General features: G+C 40.9%; 1 protein-coding gene across 5 annotated transcripts in view; it reads left to right on the plus strand.

The window, feature by feature from the left end:
* Window positions 1-12,661, plus strand: part of Gpr143 (G protein-coupled receptor 143) — a 43,902-nt gene that overhangs the window by 8,500 nt on the left and 22,741 nt on the right. Inside the window, exon 1 of one of the 5 annotated variants that reach the window (XM_087599581.1) lies at window positions 10,488-10,904. The exons of 2 other annotated variants lie outside the window; for them this stretch is intronic. Coding sequence is in view for 2 of the 3 variants with exons in the window: in XM_087599582.1 (XP_087455708.1) it covers window positions 10,655-10,904 (250 nt within the window). In the remaining variant the exon portion in view is untranslated. Of the gene's footprint in view, window positions 1-10,487; window positions 10,905-12,661 lie in introns of those variants that run through there. 2 more of the 5 variants (XM_087599582.1, NM_001106958.1) reach the window with 2 other exon arrangements.

Below are 12,661 nucleotides of genomic sequence, written 5' to 3' on the forward strand. Positions count from 1 at the left end.
TCCAGCTCTCACCACCATGGGATTTGGGTACAGAGAGCTGTGGGACTGGGTCATCTCAGGGTGCAAGCAGAAATCAGAAGCCATTGCTCTAGTTTTGGTTTTTTTGTTTGTTTGTTTGTTTGTTTGTTTTGTTTTTTGTTTTTTCCGGAGCTGAGGACTGAACCAAGGGCCTTGCGCTTGCTAGGCAAGCGCTCTACCACTGAGCTAAATCCTCAACCCCCCCATTGCTCTACTTTTATCAGTCTTGTACATTCCTGGTAGTAGCAACCCCCGCCCAAAAAAACACACACAAGGACACCCAATTTGACTGGGATTCTTAAAGTTAGAATGTATTAGCTGATACATTCAGTTTCCCTTGGAAAGGGAGAGATACATTTTGTTTCTGGCTTCTTCCTTCTGGAGTTTACTCAAGAAGCACAAAGGCAAGCATATACTCTGGTTTGCTGGTAGTAACCTAGGAGGAGTCTCTACATCCATGGATGCAAGAGCTACAAGTTTCTACTTCATTTCCATATTCTGACATTTATTTTCTTTGAGAGAAAGGAGGTGAAATCCTAGGTAATTCTGTATAATTTGCTTTGTCCATAGAAATGAAAAAAAAAAAAGGCAAACTAACCAACATTCAGGCTTTAATCAATAGTTAATCTATATGAAAATGTGATAATGGAGCTGGAATACAGCTTAGTGCTGAAGTCTTTTCCTAGCAAGTGAATTGTGTTGGAGTCAGTCAACAACACTGAAAGAAAATGTCATCTTACTCTGGGTTTATTGTGAACATTGGAATTAATTTAGCTGCAGATCTACCAGTGATAAAACAACATACTAAATGCCTGCTTCTGCCCAATCAGATGGCAGAAGGACTTCACACAGGATCTTCTTAGTTGCAGTATTCATAGATCTCTGTCTATAGAATGATGTGCAAGGAATGGAGGGGCCCATCTAGTTTGATTGTGACTGGCGCCATTACTGTTCTTCCCATGTCATAAATTAATTTATTTTGCATAATTAATATACATTAATAAAAAGTTAAGACTTTAAAATTAGCTAATCCTTATGAAATGAAGCTCAATTTATTTTAGGTTTTTCTTCTAACAAAGAAGACTTATACTCAAAATGTTTTTTGAGCATAGAATGCCACAATTTTTTAGATTTATTTATTTAGTATACAGTGTTCTTCATGCATATATGCCTGTACATGTTGTAAAACTATAAAAAATAAAACAGTCTTTTTACCAGCTCTGGGTCCAGCACCACAGTGCCCCAAGATATCTGCTAAATATCTCACCAGAAGCACACATCCCAACTCCATGGCATCCCACACACTCTCCCAAATTCAATTCTCCACATGAAAGAACACATAACACAATAACCTTTGATCTGATTGATAAGATATAATTGCCCACCTAAACATACAAAGCCCTATACACATTCATCCCTCAAGAACATTCATAACAATCTGTAAATACCCAGAGTAAAATCTTAACATCAGTTTCCATGTTCTTTCTGCCGCCGCTTCTCTGCAGTCTCTTCTCTTCCATTCCCTTCTCCTCTTCCTTCAAACTTTTCTCAACCCATCCTTCCTTCTCGTCCAATGACAGGCCTCATTCTATCCTGTAGCTGCCTCACCTGCATGATGACATCATCCCACATGCACACAAGAAGAGGGCACCAGATTTCATTATAGATGATTATGAGCAACCCCGTGGTTGCTGGGAATTGAACTCAGGACCTCCAGAAGAGCAGCCAGTGCTCTTAACCTCTGAGCTATCTCTCCAGCCTGAATGGCACACTTTGTTACAAATGTCCTTTAATTTAGTGCTAAATTGATGAATATGGCTACATTATTTACAACAATTTCTAATATAGTATTTTTTCCCCAAGAGTGGTCAGAAAGATGTTTCAGTGGTTAAGAGTATCTGTTGCTCTTCCAAAGGACCAGGACTCAGTTCCCACATGGTGACTCATCACCATGTATAACTCCACGTCCAGGGGAGCCAATACACATTCCTGGCCTCTTTGACCACATGGCATATACAAAGTACACATACGTACATTCAGGCAAACATGCATACACATAATATAAAAATTAATCTAATAAGACAAGGGGGCTGGAAATGCAAGTCAATGGTAGAAAATATGAAACTTAATATCAAAAAACAGGTATAAGGCAAGACTAATTTCTTTTTAATCTACCCCATATTCCTATGATTTCAGAGTGGCAGGAGAACTGTCAGAGTCAGAAAATAAGAGGGCTGTTAAAGGAAGACTTCCACAACATGAAGCTATCCTTTTTGACCATTGTCACCTTACTCTAGGGTTCTACAAGCTATCATTGCAAACACTGGAATTACCTTAGCTGCAGATCTGCCAGTGATAAATCAAAATGATAAATACTCTCCTCATCTACTCAATCAGATCTTGAAAGGCTTTCACGTAGAATCATGTTAGTTGCAATATTTGTGAATCTCTATAGAGAGCTATGGAGCTATACAGTGGACTGAAGAGGGTCCATGTAGTCTGTCCATAACTACCACCAGGGTACTTCACATTTCACATTTAGAGTTTTTATATTGGGCCCAGCTCTGTGTTGAAATAGAAAGCCCCCACAAGGAAAAACTATCTTCACTTCACAGAATACCTGATGTATGTAAGATACATGGTGCACAAGACCTTTTAGCAAACATGTGAATATATCTGTCACCCCAGTGTACAAATAAAAACATTGAGACCCAGAGAGTTGTTATAACTTGCTTTGGTTAGAGCACCCAGGCCTCTTCTGAAAGACATGTTTTTCTTAAGGGAACATAAGGCTTGCCTAGTGCCACCATTCAGTAGTCTCACTGGACAGATTTCTCTGGATGGGTATGTTTACTCCTAAACATTCATGGGAAACTAGGTAACCCTTAGAGATCTCCTGCAATTCCATATCATTTAGGATATGATCTGTTGATGACATAGGATCTTCCAATATAACCCAATCTCCCCTGGAGTTTGCTATGTGACTCAGGATGTCCTAGAAATCATGAGCCTCCACAGTGGCATGTTCTTTAATATGTCACATATGTGAGTCAGATTGGTTGCCAAACCCCTGAGGTGAGTCAGGAAGGTGAGGCAGGAAGATCATTTGAGTCCAAGAGTTTATGACAGACAGCCTAGGAAGCATAAAGCCATAGCCCTTTTGTTTTAAAAAATATAATGTGAGCTACATGAATTTTTAAAAATGATCCCAACTGACAGGCTACCTGTCTTGCAACTAGGAAAGAGTAAATAGAAGATGGGCAAGGTAGCACATTCTTATAATCTCAGTACTCCAGATGTGGAAGCAGAAGGATACAGAGTTTGAGACCAATCTGAATTCCAGACCAGTTTGAGCTAATATTGACACTTTATATATAAAAAAATCATGAATTTTAAAAATAAGTGGATACGTTGAGCAGAATTCATGGGGCAAAAGGAGGCAGATCTCTTGTGAATTTGGGGCTAGCCTGGTCTATACAACAAGAACCAAGATATCCAGAGCTACATAAAGATACAAAATAGAGCTTTTGTTTCAGCCATTGCCCACTTTTGTTTTATTTGTTTGTTTTTGGTTTCTTGAGAGAAGGTCTTATGTAGTTCATGCTGGCCCCAAACGCCTTGGAGATTGGCAGGAAGTGTGGGGTTTTGTCAGGTGAGGACTCTGGAATAAAGGATGCCTGTTGACAAAAATGTCCTTCATGGAAAAGTTGAGAAGCTTTAGGAATAGAACGCATACATCTTTTAATGAGTACAGAAGTTCCCCAGTAATGTGAAAGTCAGATTGTGAAACGTTATCCATGTGGAAAGCAACACTCTAAAATAGTAGTCTACTCTTTAAGGATTCCGTTTTCATGCTCTCAGATACCATAAAATCCAAGTACATATACAATATTTCAAGAGAGCACATTTACATTATTTTTGTTATGAACATTGTCATAATTGCATTTTATTATTACCTGTTAATCTCTTCTTATGGTTTACTTTATAAGAATACTTTATATTAGGCATTCATGCGTGTGGGGAAAGTCAGATAGATTGGATTCCAGTAGTGTCTGTGTTTGCAGATGAGTGTTGTTTAGAGAGAAATTCAAAACTTCTATAGATATTAGAAAGAATTTAAAAAAACTATAAGAAATTCCATCCCCAATGGCAACAGACTTTTTTACTCTGGTGACATTGTTATCATGAAACCATCTTAAGAATAATAATCATGGGACTGGAAAGATGGCTCAGCAGTTAAGAACACTGAATGCTTTCCCCGAGGTCCTGAGTTCAATTCCCAGCCACCACATGGTGGCTCACAACCATTTGTAACGGGATCCGATGCCCTCTTCTGGTGTGTCTGAAGACAGTAACAGTTTACTCATATACATAAAATAGATAAATTTTTAAAAGAAGAATAATAATGATACTTTTTAAGATCTGTCTTCAAAATCTCCTGGGCGGTGACAATTATTAGATACGGAATCACCTTCTAAATGGAATTTATCAGGGAGTGGGCAGTGATAGTGATCTAATTGTCCTGCATCAACAACTAACTCTCCATTGTGCCTCAAAACACTGGTCCAGATAGAATTGCTCCCTTTTGTCACTGCCTCATTAAACTCTTACCGCCCTTACCACTCAGACTCTGACTGATGGGGCACACAATCTTTTGCTCCATCTTGATTTTGATATTGGCTGTATAGGAAGTCATCCATGTGAATGGATGCAGACTGAGATTTATAGATAGCCTTATTAAAACCAGCAATTCCAATGGTAAAACAAACCCTGGATGTTTTTGCTATTTCATTAAAGTCTAAACTGCAAAAAATGATAATATGACTACATGATACTAATAACTGATTACATGCCTGTGATCCCTGTCTTCAGGAGGATGAGCCAAGAGTGGTGGTAAAGAGTTCCAAGCCAGCCTAGGCTATATATTTGGAATGTCTCAAAAAAGATGTGAAAAGTGGCATAAATCTCCATCTGACAAAATGCAACACATGTCAATCATCTTTACTAAAGAGTAGTTGTTTATCCTTTTAAGAGCATCTAAGCCTATAATGATGAAAGCTGATACCTTTCTGTTAGTAGCTATCTGTCGGAACACTTCTACTTTCTGCCTGTTATGTCAGTGTAAGGTGTATGAATAGAGGTTGATTTTTGCCCTGAGCTCAGTGTCTGGAAAGGCAAAGGGAAGGACAAAGGATGGGTATTCCTTGTCATTCTTAGTGTCCTCATGTCACTACTTGGGGGTCTTGTTTGTGCAGATGAGGTCACAGGGTCCTCCTGCATGCCCCTTGTCATCCATGCTGAATTGGGCACCTGCAGCTGCTGCTATCCCTATAAATGTCCTTATGTCAGCAGCCATCGCCCTATCCTTTGAGCAACCAAAGAAGAGACAGTCCTGAGTGTCCAAAGTTATTCAGAGAACATGGGGTGCCTATGGCTGCCAAGTTTCCTTGTGTCCACAAGTGTGGATCTGGCCCATTTGGGACCTAAGGACAGAGGTTCCTGAGTACTTCATGTGGCTTTGCTGGTGCACCAAACCCAGCCATCAGTCAAGTCTTGGGAGTTTTCCCTCCAACAGTGTCTATAGTCCTCAGAAAGAAAGTCCTTATTCCAAACATCAAAGTCCTGAGAGCATGGTTACTTTAGAGACAACAGCCCCTGAGACTGCTCTAGTGGATGAACCTAAGGACAGATCCAGTCAAGAAGCACAACTTATTAATGAACCAGTACAAAGAAATACTAAGGTGCTCCTTGGTATTTGGTCTCATGAGAAGCCAAATCTTTGTCTCTCAATGTCCAGACAGCCTGTTCAATTACCCAGCTCCAAGTATGTCAAAGAGATACTAAAGGAGCTGAGCCAGTGCACCAAAGGGAAAGAGAAATGAGATGTACTGCTTTGATTTGAGATCTCGGATTGCGAAGAGAAGCCAGCAGAATCTAGATCCCACACCATCTGCTTTCAAGCTGGTCACTACAAATAGAGTGGCCCTGTTTTTATTCCCAGACATGAGCATCTGAACAGAAGCCCAAGGAAGAGACTTACCTGGGGACTTCTCACCAGCCTGTTGTCCATCTAGACTGCTTCTGGACTGCTCTGAAGTCATTCTTGACCCGGGGGTGGGGGGTTCAGGCCTTCTGGTTCAGCCTAAGGAGAGCTATGATTTTCCTGTCTGTTTAAAAGGATCTGTGATCTTCCTCATCTACACAAGGGGGACTAAGACATTCTGCCTCTACTCAATGGATCCTGTAACCTTTACCTGGGGGGCCTCAGGCTTCTGGTTCAGCCTAAGGAGAGCTATGATTTTCCTGTCTGTTTAAAAGGATCTGTGATCTTCCTCATCTACACAAGGGAGGACTAAGACATTCTGCCTCTACTCAATGGATCCTGTAACCTTTACCTCCCTCGTAAGGGAAACTGGTGCCTTAAATATACTGTATATATCACAGATGATTAAACTTGAACATAAGAATAATATTTAATTACAGTTACAATTTATAGCTGAACATTTATATAGTATAGGTAATAATTAAATATGAATTAAGTTATTTATAAAGTTGAGAATAATTTTGAAGTATAAGTATTTTAAGAATCCTAATGTAGTGGTTGTATAGATGGCTCAGCAGTTAAGAGCACTTGCTGCAGGCTGGAGAGATGGCTTACAGGCTAAGAGCACTGGCTGTTCTTTTAGAGGTCTTGAGTTCAATTCCCAGCAACCACATGGTGGCTCATAACCATCTGTAAAAGGATTCTATGTCCTCTTCTGGTGTGTATAAGACAATGTATTCACATACATAAAATAAAAATAAATCTTAAGGAAAAAAAACAGACTTAAGAGCACTTGCTGCTCTTCCAGAGAACCCAGATTCAGTTTCCAGCACCCATATGTTACAACCATCTCTACCATTCATCTGATGGGTAGATACCATCATTTTGCCTTCATGAGGGTGAGGCACACCTATGGTGTACATACATACAAGAAGACAAAACAGCCATGCACATAAAAACCAATCCCAGTGTAACATCAATTATTTGTTTTAATAAAATTGATATCATTTAACTGTGTGCATTACTTGGATAGTTTTTCTGGCATAAGGGGAGAGGTTAGAAATCATGTTCTGTTGGGCACCAATATGAGGAGAAGCCTTTGGTCCTGCCAAGGCTGTACCCCTCTCCCCCAGTGTAGGGGAATGTCAGGGACAGGAAGTGGGGAGGTGTGTGTGTGTGTGTGTGTGTGTGTGTGTGTGTGTGTGTGTGTGTGTACATCCTCATAGAAGCTTAGGGTGGGGGAATGGGATAGGGGCTTTATGGACAGGAAACCGGGAAAGGGGATAACATTTGAAATGTAAATAAAAAAATCCAATTAAAAGAAATCATGTTCTGTTCCTGTGGCTATTTTCTGTACAGTGCACTTTCCACATGAAACCTCTCTGTTTATAGTTCAAGTATGGAAATTGCCAGATTCTTCATCTTTGTCAGAGATTAAGCCATGTGCCTTAGCTTATGGAGCTTGTTGTGTAAGGGATATGTGTTTGTGGAGACAAGTGAGCACTGTCCTCTGTAGACCTTGGGACACTTTGGAGAGATAGAAATCAAGAGCTCTTTAGAGGGACAAAGCTTGAGTGAAGTGGGGCTTTTTCTTTCTTTTGTTTTTAAGATTTATTTATTATATATGAGTACACTGTCACTGCCTTCAGACACACCAGAACAGGGCATCAGATCTCATTACAGATGGCTGTGAGCCACCATGTGGTTGCTGGGATTTGAACTCAGGACCTCTGGAAGAGCGGTCAGTGTTCTTAACCACTGGGCCATCTCTCCAGCCTGAAGTAGGGCTTCTTAAAGGGCACTGACCTAGCAGGTACAGGGTGGGATTTAAGGAGGAGACCTGGAGTAAAACTCTTTGTTTTTAATTTTGAGATAAGGTCTCTTTGTAGCCCTATTAGTTAAGGACCTTACTCTGTCGACCTAGCTGGCTTTGTCTGCTTGCCTCTGCCTCCCAAGAGCTGGGATTAAAGGCATATACCAATAAACCTGGGTAGAGCAAAACTAGAAGTAACCTGAGTAAACATGAGGCTTTAACTTGGAAAATTCCCATCCCTCTGGTAATCATCTTGGTCCTTTTTCATCATTAATGAACAGTGTCAGTTGGCCTAGAGTGGTAGTGTACCATTTTTCTTTTTTATCAACCATATTGAAAACAGGTGTGCAGTCATCTGGGTTTATTTATTTTTTTAAATTTCATTTCTAAGACATAGGCAGAAAGGATTTAATATAATTCTTAGGAGGCCTAGGATTTTTTTGGTGTGTGGTCGAGCAGTGCTGGAAAACCTCCAGAAATCATGTGCACATCATTCAAGTGTGATAAACTCTCTGTATTTCCAGTTCCCATTCCTGTCTTACCTTTTAGCCCTAGGTTTCTCTGGCTTTGTACTTCAAGTGTGTGTGGTACTGGATATTAGATTTTGGACATCATATGTGCTAGGCAAACACTCTACCACTGAGCTATATTCCTGGTTTGAATTTTATAAAATGTATATTAGGACTACCTTTAGCTTGAGGTCACCAGTCCTATAAACCAATAGTAGGAGTCAGTCTTTCCTTTGAAGCCAGACATTGATTCTCTGCTCTAGGTAGTAAAGTCTCAGTATCGTCTTCTGATACAAGGATGTATTGTGCACACTGAAAATTCTATATAGTATCGTTACTGAATAATTGTCTTACATTCAGCTCCTGAATAACTTACTAGAGTTCCATCTCAGCACTCACTGCTTCACCTGCTCCATATTATGGAGATGGTGTCTTCCCTTAAACCTCATAATCCAAACTCTTCAAGATTCAATCTTATTTTTTCCCTCTAGCTTCCTCCCCTTTCTTCACATTCACAGGACTGAGGAGTTAGGACCTTGCTCTCTAATGTACTTTGTATTAAGGGAATATTTAGCAACTTTGATATTTTTATCCCTGTTCACACCACTAAAACTTATCCTTATCAGCAATAATGCCATTTTTGTTTTATTAATTGTTCATGTGTTCACTGGTGTGATTTTTTTAAGATTTACTTATTTATTATATATAAATAAGTACACTGTAGCTGTCTTCAGACACACCAGAAGAGGGCATCAGATCTCATTATAGATGGTTGTGAGCCACCATGTGGTTGCTGGGAATTGAACTCAGGACCTCTGGAAGAGCAGTTGGTGCTCTTAACCACTGGGCCATCTCTCCAGCCCTGGTGTGATATTTTTAATCTTCAAGATTTCTTTTTGACTTTGAATCTGATTTTCCTGTTTATTGAATGCTGGGAGTACAGATGTATGACTTCACTTCTGGTTTCCTTCTCAGCTTAACACACCCTCCTAAGCATAATCATTTATAGGTCTTCAGCTGACATGGATATCTGCTGACTTACAGGGAAACACATCTGATACTCCTTCCCTGTTGAACAACTATAGGTTACTGGAGGCTCACAGTTTTGTTGTGTCTCAAAGGAGGCATTTGGCATACAGACAGTCCATCATTGACTGCACCAAGTCCAGTTTGGCTTTAATGGAAAGGTTGATGAAGTTGGTATCCACCAGGATGTGGTAAGGTGGACCCAGCTGTGTATTATACTGGAAGAACAAGCAGGAAAAAATGCTAGGGGACCTCTCTTTCCTCCAGTGCACTCAGATCTTTCTTTTCTTTCTTTTTAGGCTTCTATCTATCCTTTAAGTCGCTCATCTCGGAGACTAAGCATTTGCTTCATAGTCACATATCTCCTTGTTTTATTTTGCTTCCCTATGTTCATATTACACTCTTGTTTCTTCTGAACCGTAGCACATCATTTTAATACCACTACTCTGGATATAGAGGCAAATGGATCTATGTGGGTTCAAGGTCAGCCTGGTGTACAAAGTTAAACCCTGTCTCAAAAACATAAAGGCAAAACCCTGAAGTTGGTGCTGGATATCCCTTTAGTTTTTGTTGTTGTCGTCGTTATTTGTTGAGACAAGATCCCTCTGTTTAGTATCAGCTGGCGTGGAACTCAACTATGCAGACCATGATGGGATGTGAACTCACAGAGCAGGCTTGCCTTTGCCTCCAATTAAAATGGATTAAAGATGTCTCCAATTTAAATGGAAGGTCTCTGTGGGTTTCCATGAGAAAGGGGCACAGAGAAAGTGGGATGTGGATACTGTTTCTGTTCGGAAGGATGTGTTCAGATAAGCCAGTCTTAGTGGATGAATATGACTATGTTGTATCTCAGGCATCACATGAAGATGTCACAGAAACAGGAACTGTCTGATTAATGGAATATATCTCTAAGAGAGACCAGTTAAGCGAAAATGGCAGGTTAGGGGTTACAGGTTTTCAGGAGGTAAGGAAGGCCTGGTGGATGGAGAAATTGCTGCCCCTTGCCCATTTCTGGCGCTCCTCCCCCATCTCTCCCTCTGAATATCCAGCATTAACCTCGTGAGACCTCGTGGCTTTTGAGGAGGGCACACCGCCCCCACGGAGCCAGGAGCCCTTGCAGCGTAAGGGCTGAGGTCCGGGAAGAGGCACAGAGCACATGACGTCCAATCTCTCTCATCAGCCCAGCACCTGACCAGGAAAAGCTGTGGGTTCTGCAGACCAGAGACCGGTCCGTGAGCAAGACCAATGGCCTCCCCGCGCCTGGGAATCTTCTGCTGCCCTTCGTGGGATGCAGCCACACAGCTGGTGCTGACCTTCCAACCGCGGGTGTTCCATGCGCTGTGTCTGGGCAGCGGCGCCCTCCGCCTGGTGCTTGGCCTCCTTCAGCTCCTAACAGGGCGCCGATCTGTTGGTCACAGGGCGCCTGCGACAACCCCAGCAGCCTCAGTCCACATCCTTCGTGCTGCCACCGCCTGTGATTTGCTTGGCTGCCTGGGTAAGGGCGCAGAGCCAACTGTTTTCAGGCTAGAATATGCAGCTTGCAGGGTGGAATGTACAGGGTTCTCGGGATCTGCTCTTGCTTGAGGATGGTACAAAATTCACAGTTTGGGACCTGATTCGGCCAAGATGCATGGTCTCAGAGGGGAGCCTAAATTTGGGGACAACTGAAAGCTTTGAGATATGTGAGTGACCCTTGGGTGCAGAGCAGGACTGGAGTTAATTAACCTGGTGAGTGGATAGTATTAGAGAATTATGCAGAGTGATTGGTATCCTGTTGAATTTGTTAGTGGAGCTTATTAGGGAAACCACAGACATGCAGGTGCAGGTAAAATCCAGAAACAAAGGAAAACAGAAACAAAACTAAAGCAGGTTCATGGTTACCTCAGTGAGGCAAAACAGACAGTCATCAGTATGCATGTGCTTTCTTATGTGTTTATTTGTTGTTGTCTTTGTTTTTTGTTTTGAATCTGAAAGAACTGTCTTTTGAGCTGTTGTTGAAATTACCAAGGCCCTGTGCATGTTGGATAAAAGCTCTACCAAGCAGTTCTATCTCTAACCCCTCAAGTATAAAAAGTGCTATCTGGTGATGCATGTTCTGTGACACCTTTGTTAAGAGTGACACTTTAAAACACTTTAAAATGTTTTCAGCTCCTCCAGAGAAGATTGATGGCATGTGAGTGCTGCATTAATTTACATAAAGTTTTATGCGAGTCCAGCACTGCCCAGCATCTGCCGATCTGAGACCCTGTTAGCCCTGCTAGGACAGAGTACAAAGCTGGAAATAAACACCATGATCCACCAACAAAATCCAAATCAAACCAAACCAAAATCATAGTTAACTACCTGGCTCTTAGCAGAATGAATTTCCCAATATCCTTTTTCGACTAGAGTATAATGCACTTTACTGAGCTTTAAACTAGACTTATATTTATCTGCTTAGTGTGGAAATTGTCCAATATGCATGAAGATAGTCTATAATTATAAGGAAGTATCCTGAATCCCCAGATGTCCCTCCCCCACCTTTGCAGACTTTCCCCCTCCCCTTCTTTTTTTCCTTCCTGGGTGCGTTAATTGGAAGCAAATTCCAGACTTGCAAATTAAAAAATCCAATAAAAATACATATATGTAAGAAAGAAAGAAAGAAAGAAAGAAAGAAAGAAAGAAAGAAAGAAAGAAAAAAAGAAAACTGCAGTTGCCACATGGATACAGCACCATCAAGAAATTCAAATTTTTTAGGTCTTCTGTCTGTTAGGTTCCAGTAAAAAACAAACAAACAAGCAAAAACAAGACCTAAAAAAATTGTGCAGTTTAACACCAGTGCCACTTGCACTTTAAAATAATTAAAACCAATTTTACTTCCTATATGGTCTGCTATCATAGTGAGACTGTTAAAATAAGACCCAAATTCTGTCTGTGCTTTGAATTTCTTGATGGTGCTGTATCCATGTGGCAACTGCAGTTTTCTTTCTTTCTCTCTTTCTTTCTTTCTTTCTTTCTTTCTTTCTTTCTTTCTTTCTTTCTTTCTTACATATATGTATTTTTATTGGATTTTTAATTTGCATTTCAAATGAAATCACCTTTCCAGGTTTTATGTCCATAAACACCCTATCCCATCCCTCCCCACTGCTTCTATGGGGAGGGTGTTCCCCCAGCCCAATCACCTACCTCTTCCTGCCTTCCCTCGCTGAAATTCCCTTACACAGGGATATCGAGCCTTGTCAGGGCCAAGGGCTTTCTTTCCCACGGATGACT

Source organism: Rattus norvegicus, chromosome X (assembly GCF_021556685.1).
Source record: "Rattus norvegicus strain SHRSP/BbbUtx chromosome X, alternate assembly SHRSP_T2T, whole genome shotgun sequence".
Lineage (NCBI taxonomy): Eukaryota > Metazoa > Chordata > Mammalia > Rodentia > Muridae > Rattus > Rattus norvegicus.